Here is a 12,508-nt window from a genome sequence, read left to right on the forward strand (position 1 = left end):
ACAGAAAACATAGATTGAACCCCAAATAGACGATGGGTCCGAATCAAAAGGAAAAGAAAGACAAAATTATCGTTACTCCTCGACCTTAGGCTCGACCGTATCCATATCCATAGGCGTAGTCCCCGAATCAGCAGCCTCGGCCTGTGCGTGCTCTGACTGGCCTTCACGGGTTTCTTGACTGTGAGGTGTCTGTCCGCCTTCATGAGCAGAACCATTACTGCCGGTCTGCACACGGAATGAAGAAGTGAGATCCTGTTGACTCGGAGCAGGAGCAAGACGAGGCAACGCACCACCACCCTCATGATCTGCAGGTTCATTGGCATTATCCTGGGCAGGGTGGTCGTCGTCACCACCATCGGCTCCGGGCGCGAGGTTAGACTTCCGGGAGCGCTTCACTCTGAGGGGACGTTCTTCGGGCTAGCGAAGATATTCGAGTTAGCCCAGAGTTCGTGGGACAATTTGTACAGTATACCAGCGTAGCAGGAGAGAGAAAAAAAAAGAATATTTTCTGAAGTGGAATCGAAACTTTGGGTTTTAAAGGGATAATTAAAGCTAACTCACGGTGCGCGGCTGCTCATCGGAACTACCCTCAGTGTCATCCTCGAAATATCGGCCACCTGTTTTTCCACTGCCTGCACCATTCGTGGCACCAGAATCAGTCATCATTGCCGCCGCACGGGCGCGCAATTCAGGGTCTGCAGCTCCGGACTGAGCTTCGTTGCCCATGCTGGTAACCTTGGCGAGACGCTCCAACAGCATGCAAGACTCCAAGCGCATTTTCTGAATGTACTGCCAGCCGCGGCGATTGCGTGTACGAATCATCTCATTTTCAACCTCGACTTCGCTGAGACGTTTTTTTAAAGCGATGCATTTGCGCTTGTAGGCGATCTCCACACTAGGAGGATTTGCGGAGGGCAAGGAGGTTGGGGGACGAGCTTCCATTTTGGCGGCTTTAGTCGAGAAAGCGATTGTCGGGTATGCGTGATATGGTTGAAATGAAGGGTCGGGCTTTCTTTGTCAATCGGTCGGTCTTATTGAGTTCGGGGTCGGTGATGAGATGGAGATGGTGAGCAGTGAAGGAAAGTAGGATGAATAGTGATGGAGATAATTCAAGTGGTCTGTTATAGACTGTATTATATAAGGGATGAAATGATTGACTGTAAGTCCCAAGGGAGAAGTTGTTTCGTAATTGTGGTGTTACAAGGAGGAGATATGCAAGCGTCGCGCTCACCTACGATTTGTTTCTGCCGTGATACCAAAGGCGGTAAGAGTGTGAGATGTTCAGGAGTTGTGAGCTACTACGATTTGGTTCTGCCATGGATATCCACTTTATTTCTCTCCAAACTAACTAAGACTATGTTCATTCTTTCAATCTAGTGACCACCAGTAGTCGGCAGACCCAAGAACACCTTGAATGAGTCATAACTGTTTCATAAAAAGTTAATAAGAGTTTGTCGTCGCTTCAGTCAGGGACAACTCGAACTTACATCAACCACTGGAAGCCTGTCAATGTGCCCAGCATGACAATACGGACAGGCAGGCCATTCCACAGACCCGAGAACCCAATGTTGCCGTAAATTCGTGATACAGCAGTCATCGCGCCCTCACCAGCTAAATTATTATTACTAGTCAACATTCTTGATCCCCTCCAAAAGGTCGATACCAAACAGGAGGCTTACCTTTCCGATCGGCGTTCAACTTGCTCACCATGACATCGGCCGGGTGGCTGACTACGGCACAGAAGATACCGGCAATGTATCCACCCAGGAAGCTAACCCCGGTCTGTGTCAATTGGCTATAACTCTCCTTGGGCTTACCCATGGTCTTGTAGATCATCTTAACGGTCTCCTCGAAAGTCGCAAACTTGGTCATGGTATAAGGAATCTGACGAGCCCACAGAGGGTACAAGCCCTTGTAGAGACCGCCAAATCCTTCCTTGGCCACAATGCGGCTCCATCCCTCACGCAGGGTGCTAGCAAAGGGTGGCAAGGTAGTTTGCATGCGGACTTTAATCGCCTCCATCGGACACAGAGCCATATCGGCGAAAAACTCGGCCGATGCACTGGCACCCAAGAAGACCAAAGTGCGATTGGTTTCTGGGAACAGATTGTCCCCATAGAGATGCTTAAAGTACTCATATAGACCGTACTTGCCCGCGCCTTGCATGGAGTATCCTAGGAAAGTGGGCGACCAGCCAAAAAGCACGCCGCGCATGCCTTCCTTGGCGAAGATAGTGCGCCATGCCTGGATGTTTGAGGTGTAGATCTTGGGGTCGACCTGGCGACGACATTTCACGAGATCCAGTGGTGTCACGGCGGTGTGGGTTGGTCCTTGAAAGAAATCGGACTGTCAATGGGGGGTGCGACGAAGTTCTATAAATCGATATTCACCTACCACAAGCTGGAAGCAAAATAAGAAATCGTCAGCGCTAACTCAATTCATAATTTAAAGAGGGTAATGCAGTTGAAAGAAGCCATACCGATAATACCGCCGAAAGCGCAACTGTAGAAGTACTTGGCCGAGTTGGGCTCGATCTTCCCAAAGGGAAGCTTGCGTTCTTGGGAGGCCATGATCACACACTGGGTTGAAGGAGGAGAAAACAGAAAGAACTCAAAACTAGGAAGCAGTAAGCAGTAAGCAGAGGTCAGAAATAACAAGGAGAGGAAATGGCGTCAGTGCGACTACAGTAAATGCACAGCTTATCCCCCACGTATTGGAGTTGACGGGAACGGCTAGACCGGCAGCTTATCAGTAAGACTCCAGTGCTGCGATCTGCGATCAATTATCCCCCGTGATGTACACCATACTCTTAGTATGTAGCTTCTAAGATTACTACATATGTATCGTCTCTGATTTGACGTAATTGAACCATGTCTTATATATATTCGGTACCTATCTAATTGTCAAATAATTGAAAAAAAATGTCGCATAAAGGTCAACTCCCCGAATCAAGTATAAACAGAAATCAGGGCTTCCATGACATCATATCCGGTCGAAGCCGTCAGCTCCACAAAGTGGAGATTCAAAATTCGATTTGCTTCAACTTCATTGGTGTATCTTATATAGTAGTATTTACTTGAATTATGTACATAAGGAATTGTGATTCCAGATTCTCATGCTCTATGTCCATATCCGGACATCCTTCTTTTTTTTCCTTTTTTTTTTTTTCTTTTGTTTTGTAGAAAAAAAATTTGGCGCAAAAACAAATGCAATAGATCAATTGCACGGTTTAAGCCCTTGTAGACCCGATCTGAGGGAGAGGCGCTCTGAAGGAATCGGTATCATTGCGCATCCGTTCAGTTTCGCGAGCCAGCATCAATGCAAGGTTGATGCCTTGTTCTGTTCCGATTCGATGTAGCACTATCCTAATTTGATCAACCTGTTCTGGTGAGGGCATGCCACACGATACAATGTACCAGAGCGGCCAAAGCAGGCCATTGGCTTGTGCGGCCCGAATATTTCTTTGAAGTTCCCCTCGCTTTGTCGGTCGACCAAGGCTATCCACATCAGACATAACAAATGGCATGCTCTTGCAGACGTCGTTTGTCATTTCTTGAATGATTGCCCGTAAGCAGCTCTCATCAAGTACCGGCTTGGTGTTAAGGCTGTCGTCAGGTGATTTGCCTTTTATAACGGTCGAGTAGGTTCGGTTGAGACTCAGGAGGAGTTGTTGTAGCATGACACGCGCAGCGCGGTAATAGTTCCAGATCACACAGCTGAAGGCTTGTTGATATGTAAGAAGGGCCTCTCCTTGCGATGAGTAAATGACTAACGGTAGCCAGCTTTCTGGTAAATGAAGTGTCCATTGTGAAAGCTCAAAATCACACTCCTGGCCCATGACGATCCACCTTTTGACGGTGGCAATATCAGGTGGACTGGGTGCTGCTTGCATTGCTAAGAAAAGTTGGCTCATTTTCGAGGCTACCAGCAGGAGCCGCTCAATGGGGTCGTTGGCATCCAACTTCTCTATAATCCAGTCCACGTCGACTCGAGGTCTATCTCCTAAGGCGAGAATCTCAACAAACTACAAACTTTCGTCAGAACTCATTCGCATCGAGTCAGATATAAGGTACATACCGTGTGAGTATAGGCAAAATTGAACATATCACGGCCGTGCCGATAATCTAGTTGATTCTTGCCTCGAAGTTTCATGAGGAACTCAAATCCAGCAGTGTGAGAACTATAGAGCCCATTGCGGTCACCAGTAACATCCTCGAAGACGGACAAAATTACCACGGAGGCAAATGTTTCGTCCTTGAGAGCTTCGGTTGGTGAATTCAAAGCAGCACGCAGACTGCTTAAAGCTTTTCCATAGCCTCGACGCGCCTTCATTATGAGTTGAGGCGCACGTGAAACATTGGCAAGAGTCATAAATGCCGTCGCGTCCACCGCCCACCGAAGACAAGAAGATGTTGATGTTTCTTGATTAACCTGCGAATAGAGAGACGGAAGAAAGTCCAAATGGCCCATCCCATCTTCAAATTGGGGCTGCATTGTATATTGATCGAAGAAATAACATATTGCACGTTGTTCCCAAGTCGCATCCGCAATTGGAATCAACGTCAGCGAGGTTTTAGTACTTGAAGCGTCTCCACGAAGACTATCCAGATTTTCAGGAGATTTTGAGAGTGATTGCCCCCCTTGGCTACTATTATTGGAATGGAGCGTGTCCTTCTTCGCTTGACGCTCGACTTTCCTGTTCTCATGGCGAAAGACCGGATCAGGCCGGTAACCTGGGCAAGGTCGGCCGTAGATAGCACAATTTCGGCACTCGGGGTGCCCTTCATCACACTGGATAAGAAAGTTTTAGAAAGCAATAAAGAGGAAGAAGAACACCCATAATCAATGGAAGTAGATAATCATCAAATAAGTCACCGAGTCATACCTTGATCTTCCGCTTGCGGCACAGGTGACATCCAGTGCTAGGTTTCCCCCCATAGACCATTTCTAATTTCTACCCCTTGAAGCCGTGTGTATAGAAAGTAGCTCCTTTAGTTGCGGAAGGTGGCGAACAGCTCCCCGCTTGTAGAGTGGCTGGCGGTTCCACAAACGGCAGGGCGCAAATCGATCCGAGGGGCACGGTGGACCGGGCCACATGCACATCGTAGACTCTGAAGGAAAAGTTGCTTTATCTTGAGCACTATTTTGGGGCTTGAACAGTGCCTGAATACAATTACCATCCTGTGAATCCGATTCGAGAGACAATTTCGAATGCGAACTTTGTCCACGGCTGCCTCAGTCAGGCTCAGGAGAGATATTAGTCAGCACTTTACACACCAAGTTCTGTTGACTAACTAACTAACAAGTAACTGCTACCAAGAGGAGGGTACATATCTAAGCCTCAAGGGCTTGCGCGGTGTGCCGTGTAAATACGAGTTAGTATCCATTTTTCAATGCCTACTACGTACTTTTTCAATGCCTACTATGTACTCCGTACTATTACCAGTAGACTTCATTTCCACAGATCTGATCCCGCGTTTCATCTATTTTGGTACATAGTAACATGACTCATTCCCCATTTGTAATGTGATCGCCAAGGAAGTGTACCAAGGGGTATAAAGGTTCGGGAGGGGAAGTGATTCACAATCTTGGGTTGAAATCAGCATTGAACATTCGTTTTAGCCATGTCCTCTCTTCTGATATCGGAGGACAATCCGTTTCAAGTGTTGATTGAAGAGGCAAAAGATGACCCGGTAAGGTGATTTATGCATCCAAGACACACGTGCATGCTTCATGATGGAGAATTTTGGACATCAACTTCTTTCTAACCCTGGGACAGACTACGTTGCAGCTGCGCTATCAAGGTCACCGAGTGGCCCGGAACGAACAACAACGCGCAAAGATTCTAGCAGAAAATTTTCCTGGGTGGTCTCTAGACGGGATTCTTAAACGACTAGATGGCCCCGAGAAAGAGGATGGATACGTTGATCCTCGGAACTGCCTAGTCATTTGGGCCAGACCACCCCCTCAGATTCGGGACTTGATTTGCTTCATTCAAAGCGAATTGAAGGAAGTCTCTCCATGTAGGTTGAATGGCATCTAGAGGGTAGTAGCTTCTGTCAAGAAGGATTGACTGACTTAGTGGGAAACAGCAATTTGGCTTATGCCTCCTGAGAATCTACACACAACAGTGTTAGAAGTAGCCCATTCTTTGACTGAAAAGGAGATCGACGATCTCGTCCAAATTCTACAGTCTTCCAAGGATGTGACTGCCGCGCAAATTGCCGAGTACCCTGCGGCGCACAAGTCACGTCTACTAAAGCCGATGGTTAGCTTTGATGCCTCTGCAATGGCTCTCAGTTTTGTTCCAGCTGCAGGCGAATTGTTAGATGGGAAACCGGACAACCATGATGATAGCTACTCATATCATCACCTCCGCCGGGATGTGTTTCAGATGGTTCGAGAAGCCAAGGTTCCTGTGGCTTCGCGGTATATCGTCCCTTCGGCACATGTTACCATTGCACGGTTTATCAATAACCGGGATTTCCTTGCAAAGACAGCAGGGGGAGCAGAGATTGACCTTGCACGCGTGAAGCTCCTTGTAGAGAAAATCGGGGTCATTAATAAGAGACTCGAAACTGAGTTTTGGCCCCAGGCAGATGCCAGTTCTCGAACCAGAGGTGAATGGATTATTGGTCAAGAGAATTTAGTGATTCGGAGAGGACGTGTTTGGTATGGAGGTGGGGAGGATGTTTTACTGGATCATCGTCATTAATACCGGATGCTGAATTTGATGCAAGATCCATTCAGTTGTCCGACAACTTCAGAGCGGAACTTCATACTCTTTGACTCTTAATCTCTGTAATCTTATCAGTGTAAGAAACTGACGTCCACCGCGATCCACGATCCCACCAGGAAATCAGATATAACATTTGAATCCACTCTACCCACTTCATGATAACTTGAGAGAACAGGATCTCCCAGCCATTACTGTTGAGGTTGGGTGGTCCGAGTCAATGGCGAACCTGCTGAATGATCTAAATGTCCTTCTGGTAGGCGGAAATGGCGCCATTAAGGTCACTATCGTTATCAAGTGGAAAAGAGAACGTATTGCATCAATGGGAGAAAGGCCGAGTGTGATTGACGTTATTGGCCTCTCCCAACATTGAAGAAAGCATAATCCAGCAACAGGCCTCGTTTGACGATTCCTCCATTTTCAACCCATGCTGTCTGGTCATCAATGTTTGTCTAAAACCGCCTACAGAATAGATACTAGATATGTGAAGACTGCAACGTTTGAATCAATTGATCTTGATGCTGGATCTTTGCAGCCAGGAGAATATCACTTTGAAAAGGCTCTCCTCTTGCTATTATCCGCATCATACTCAAAACATTCAAGTTTAAATTTGTGATCTCCCACATATGCTAGGGTTTCAGAGCTTCAAACTTACAGATCTGATATTATATGTACTATGTATATGGCGCTCAAGTACTGGAAAAACAACATTTAACCAGTTGGAAATTAAATGACGCTGTGACTAGGTACTAAATCAGTTAAAATCAAATGAAAACCGAACACTTATCATTTTATAGCCTTAGACTAGGTGGTATAGCTATCAATAGTATTTCCTTCAATGTTGACTCAGAGACTAACTTATACAGGCAGCCATGATGGTCTTAACCTATCACAAAACAGGGGTAACAATACGTTCAAAGTCCCTTTGTTGGAGAATGATGTCGGTCTCTCCTACAACCGGAGGACGGCAAAAGATTGCTTTAAATGGAAGCACCATTGGTGCTCCAGTCACAACCAATACCCCCGGAGCTGTTGAAGCCACCTCCACCTCATGGTGGGAGTATGCCTGTTGCGTGTTGGGGGCTTGACCCACCATTGGAGGAAGATTGGATTGCCGTAACATGTTGATTTGGGTATTTGTAAGAGGGTTTGGAGTGTTGGGGGGGGGGGGGGGGCGAGGTACCAAAGTTCGAACTTGACTTTAGTTCTTTTAATGCTGATGATCAGTACTATGTGAACTTGGCCATGTGATTCACTGAACCAATACTTTGCATCTCTCTGGAGCTGAGGAAGTGATTCCGAAACGCCGGTTTCTACAACCAGTGTTGGCCAACCAGCGGGTTCTCCATGTAAACCTCTGCGGCTGAGGGGAAGGAAACATTCATGTGCTTCTTTGCCTTTGTTGCTAGTTGGACGATAGGTTGCTGCGCCACCCGTAGCCAGTTCGTCGAGATAATCACCTCCTCCCATTGCTCCCAATTTAAGCCATACCATCCTACAAACGTAACCTGTGACCTGTTCATGGCCACTCCCAGGAACAACTTTAATGAGCCCGACAGATCCTTCCCATGCAAACCGGTAATTTATACCAGTTAATCCATTGTTCGCAATTTTGTCAATAGTTCGTTCCGAGAGACCCAACAGAACAAGGAACTGGTTGCCATCGGTTTCTGAGCTCTCTTCAAGGAGCTTGCGCACATTAGATGCGTCCAAATAGAGTTGCCGAAAACCAGTAAATCTTCTGATTGCATATCCATTCGGCAGAGCGGCCAATAGGGATGGATAAGGGTTTTCACAGCTATTATTCGATGGTGAGGACATCGCAGTGGTCTATTCCGAACGTGTCTGAGAATCAGATGAAAGTTATGGCTGATAGAGTGGGGTGGGGCCAAAGTGGAGCCTTCAAACAGAATGTCGTACTCAAGTACTCGTCATAGTCACCTCCTAATTTCAACTTTCCGACCAGCAGAAAGTAAATAACGGGTAATTCCAAATTCATATTTGTTTTTGAACCTCATTCAAATGTTATATGCAGCGCTGCATTATATATTGATTGAATCCTTGACCTCTATTATATATACAAGTGCTATATCATATTACTTCTCTTTCTCCAACATTAGTAAATTATCACAACAACTAGCAACATTGAAGAAAGAGAGACAGAGATCCTACATTATGTAGTCATATAATCCCTTCTCAAGTCTATTCTCAAGTCTATTCTTAAGTCTATTCTCAAGTCTATTCTCAAGTCTATTCTCAAGTCTATTCTAAAAGTGACCCGTATTTAAATCAAATCCCTTAAGATATTCCTGTATGTGATAAATACAATACATACGGGAAACAGGGCGGTGAAGTTAGAAATTGAACATCGAAATCGGGATGTGACCCTTGCGTAGCCTCTATCGGCCGCCATAGTCACAGCCTTACTCATCAACCAAACATTTGATCTCAGAGAAAAGTGATTGGATGAGAAGAGCAAACCAACATTTGAAGAGAATCCCAAGATCAGAAAGCGAAGAAAGGGATGAAAAGGCAGTGGAAAGCGGAATATATTGGCTTAAAAAGGCAGGAGGCTACTGGTACTAGACTACTAGTCCTATTTGGGATTCAGGGACACCGCGTGCGTTCGAATGTTGTGATGAGATTGGAACTTTCGATTCCTGGGTTCGAATGTTTGATTTCAGGATTTAAAAGCTTAATGTTGGGTTGAGATTAGAATGTTGTGAGGGGTTGAAATGGTTGATTCCTTGACAGGCTTGAGTCCTTGAACTACACAAGCCCCTGGCAAGTAGTATTCACCCATAAAGGCATCAGAACAGGAACATTGAATACAAAGCCTTATTGAGAACTTTATAACCTTCCCTTTTATACTGTTCCATGTGAGGAGCCTTCAAGTTTATTAGATAAAATTTGAGAATTTACGTTTACAAAAAAGGAACTTGAAGATCAACTGATTGATAAGATAGATTGCAGAGCACTCACTGAGCACTCACATGACCTACGGACTCACTCAGTGAGCCTGAGTCCCAGACTGCAAACTACTCCCTGAGCCTGAGCTTGAGCGCCCTCATTAAAGCGGTGGTCGCCAAGATTAGGAAAGCCCCAACAAAATACTCCGAAATGATTCAGCGCAAAGCTGGATGATGAAAATTCAAATCAATAACTGCATTCCACCCAGAGGAACAAGACTCAGAAACTCAAATAACTCCGCAAAAAATGCCAATGGCAAGGAGGGGCAGCTGGTCCACTTTTTCCAAAACGTGTTCTGGATTTTAAGTGGGAAATGCAGATAAGCAGAATGAACGAAACCCCACATGATTGGCAACGCCAATTATGCAACCACTTGGTGCTCTCGAAACAAGACACAAGGCAGATGCCCAAGCAGTTCATTCCGAAAATGGAGGATATGACAAAAGAAAATGCTCGATGGAGGCCAAAACCCACGATGCTAGAGGGCAGGTAAAAAAAGAAAAAGAAAAGAAAAAAAGGGAAAAAGGGAAAAAGGGAAAAATGAGTTGGATATCGGTGGTCGTTAAATGGGATATGTGTTATTATATGATTCATGAGTAGATTCAAGATGGTGCGTCGGGCATGGCTTGGTCGGCATCACTGCCTAAGATGGTCGGGGGTGGATCGGAGAAATGGGTTCGGGTTCGGCGTCGGCAGTTAACGGTCAAGTCTAAATCATCTCTGGAGCTGAGTCCTGGTATGCTAGATGTGCTCTCGATGAGCACACTGTCATCGGATGTTTCTGGCGGTGGCGCAAATGACCAAACCTAGAAAAGTTAGTGGAGAAAATCAATACCAGGCAAGAAGTGTGACAAACCTCCATCACTGTCCGACCAGACCGACTCGCCATGATCACTGCCTTCTCTTCTTCAAATGCGACTCTCCAAACTGCTTCCGCGGGAGTCGAGAGTTCTCGCAGTAACTGGCCAGTCTGCAAGCTCCACACTTTGACGCGGCCATCACTGCCGCCGCTAACGATGCGAGAATTATCAAATTGAAGACTGGTCACGCTGTTGTCATGAGCAGCTAGTCGGTGGATAGGGGCCATCTTCGTTAATGACCAGACACGGACGGAGCCATCAGAGCCACCCGTTACGAGCGTATCACCGCGCATCTGCAGCTGGCCCACCAAAGATGTATGCCCCTGGAGAATGGCTTGGCACTGTCCAGATTGCGGGTCCCAGATGCGAACACTAGTATCCAAGCTTCCCGTTGCGATCCGGCGTCCATCAAAGGTAATCGCGTAAATCTGGCTGAAATGACCGCTTAGTGTGCGTAGACAACGGCCTTGGGAGATACTCCATATCCGCGCTGTGGTATCATAGCTACCGGAAACTACAATATCACCATGAATCGCAAGACACCTGACACTAGCTTGATGCCCGACCAGAACATTCCGACAGGTTCCGGTTGTTAAATCCCAAATGCGAAGTGTGGTGTCTCTGGATCCGGAAATAGCAGTGTGCCGATCAGACATTTTCAAGCATCGGACAGTTGATGTGTGACCTCGAAGTAAGTGAATTCCAGCCCTAAGATTTGTCAGTTTTTGTTTGGTTGAACTCTGCAGCCAGAACAGACTAGGAGCCAAAACTCACCCAGTAGCCATGTTCCATACTCGCACATCCCTATCGCATCCTCCGCTGACCAGAATATCGTCCCACGGAACCATGGCCCAGACCCCCATCACGTGGCCCTGGAGTGTTTTCTGGTTATCGCCGTTGGTGTCATACACATGGATCTTTGCGTTATCCAGCGCAACAACAATGTATTTCGAAGTCAGATGCAAACTGGTCACAACACCTTGGTCAGGTGTGATATGGCGTTGTGTGCACCGACCACCTTTGTTCCAAGCAGACTCAACCATGTATTTCCGTATGAACTGGAATTTGTATGAGATTCGATCTCCCTGTGTCGTCTGGTCTCTTTGGGAGAATCTAGTGGAACGCAGCAAGTCCCCTTCCGGTTCACTCTCTACAGCTCGTTCATAAGAGTCCGACCGTAATTGTAGGTCGTTCAACGAATGAGTTTCCAAGTTCGAGTTGACGGACCGAGGGGTGGCCGGTTCCATACAGTCATCCTCTTGAATCCGCCTTACTGAGTAGGCATGCTTCTCGCAAAGGTTTTTCCATGTGATATCGTCGTTTAATAGTTCCCGCCATCGTATTGATACTTGCGATGATCTTGCAAGGGTCTTCGGGTCATCGATAAATGAGAGGACCTAAGCGGGGAAACAAGTCAGTGTCCATATTACTCCCACCCCCAACAGAACTCAAGATGAATCAAAGAACTTACTCTCAAACAGATTTCATTTGGAAATACCACAAACGGATCTTTTCGCAAGCGAGGACCGACGTAGCTGGAAACAAAGCTCAGTTGTTGGCTGTCGCATAAATTCAAAAGACCTTCGAGGAGTTTTTGCTTCCGAGTATTTGATAGGGTGCTAAAGTGATTTAACAAGAATGTATTCTCCTCTTCATCGGCCGAGTGCCATTCTGGCGGACGTTGGTGTGGGGTGGGACTCGGCGCAGGTGTCGGTGGAGAAGCTGGTGCTGAAGGCAGGAGGTTCGCGGGTATCGGAGTCATGTTTTTCTTGTTGGTACTGAGCGATCGACCGGGGGTGCTGGTGAAGCTGGATACGGAGTTGCGATTTGACTGGGAATGTGAGTCCAACTGGTCCAACATGGTTGAGCCAGTCGACTCCTCTATGTCAAAGGCCTGAGAGTCCATTGCGGATAGAAAGCCGAGGGTTGCCTCTCTCTCTCA

At 46.6% G+C, this 12,508-nt stretch overlaps 6 protein-coding genes across 6 annotated transcripts; 1 reads left to right on the forward strand and 5 right to left on the reverse strand.

Moving 5' to 3' along the window:
- Window positions 1–72: 72 nt before the first annotated feature.
- Window positions 73–942, reverse strand: N7466_008107 (uncharacterized protein; the record flags this gene model as incomplete). The annotated part of the gene is made up of 2 exons (XM_057167496.1): window positions 73–417; window positions 562–942. 2 exons carry the CDS (start codon window positions 940–942, stop codon window positions 73–75), a joined length of 726 nt encoding a protein of 241 aa, XP_057018127.1.
- A 431-nt stretch (window positions 943–1,373) lies between these two features.
- Window positions 1,374–2,570, reverse strand: N7466_008108 (putative mitochondrial phosphate transporter Pic2; the record flags this gene model as incomplete). The annotated part of the gene is made up of 4 exons (XM_057167497.1): window positions 1,374–1,425; window positions 1,488–1,611; window positions 1,680–2,330; window positions 2,480–2,570. The coding sequence occupies 4 exons, from the start codon at window positions 2,568–2,570 to the stop codon at window positions 1,374–1,376; spliced, it is 918 nt and encodes a 305-aa protein (XP_057018128.1).
- A 659-nt stretch (window positions 2,571–3,229) lies between these two features.
- On the reverse strand, window positions 3,230–4,945 carry N7466_008109 (putative C6 transcription factor; the record flags this gene model as incomplete). Its single annotated transcript, XM_057167498.1, has 3 exons — window positions 3,230–4,024; window positions 4,078–4,791; window positions 4,886–4,945. 3 exons carry the CDS (start codon window positions 4,943–4,945, stop codon window positions 3,230–3,232), a joined length of 1,569 nt encoding a protein of 522 aa, XP_057018129.1.
- Window positions 4,946–5,624: 679 nt separating this feature from the next.
- Window positions 5,625–7,109, forward strand: N7466_008110 (uncharacterized protein; the record flags this gene model as incomplete). Its single annotated transcript, XM_057167499.1, has 4 exons — window positions 5,625–5,693; window positions 5,780–6,023; window positions 6,093–6,556; window positions 6,915–7,109. 4 exons carry the CDS (start codon window positions 5,625–5,627, stop codon window positions 7,107–7,109), a joined length of 972 nt encoding a protein of 323 aa, XP_057018130.1.
- Window positions 7,110–8,049: 940 nt separating this feature from the next.
- Window positions 8,050–8,557, reverse strand: N7466_008111 (uncharacterized protein; the record flags this gene model as incomplete). The annotated part of the gene is given in 2 exon segments (XM_057167500.1): window positions 8,050–8,231; window positions 8,245–8,557. The coding sequence occupies 2 exon segments, from the start codon at window positions 8,555–8,557 to the stop codon at window positions 8,050–8,052; spliced, it is 495 nt and encodes a 164-aa protein (XP_057018131.1).
- Window positions 8,558–10,308: 1,751 nt separating this feature from the next.
- N7466_008112 (F-box/WD repeat-containing protein) lies at window positions 10,309–12,472 on the reverse strand (the record flags this gene model as incomplete). The annotated part of the gene is made up of 4 exons (XM_057167501.1): window positions 10,309–10,512; window positions 10,563–11,274; window positions 11,341–11,963; window positions 12,038–12,472. 4 exons carry the CDS (start codon window positions 12,470–12,472, stop codon window positions 10,309–10,311), a joined length of 1,974 nt encoding a protein of 657 aa, XP_057018132.1.
- Window positions 12,473–12,508: the final 36 nt, after the last annotated feature.

The sequence above is a fragment of the Penicillium verhagenii genome, assembly GCF_028828195.1.
Source record: "Penicillium verhagenii strain IBT 33310 chromosome Unknown utg000008l_segment0_segment0, whole genome shotgun sequence".
NCBI lineage: Eukaryota > Fungi > Ascomycota > Eurotiomycetes > Eurotiales > Aspergillaceae > Penicillium > Penicillium verhagenii.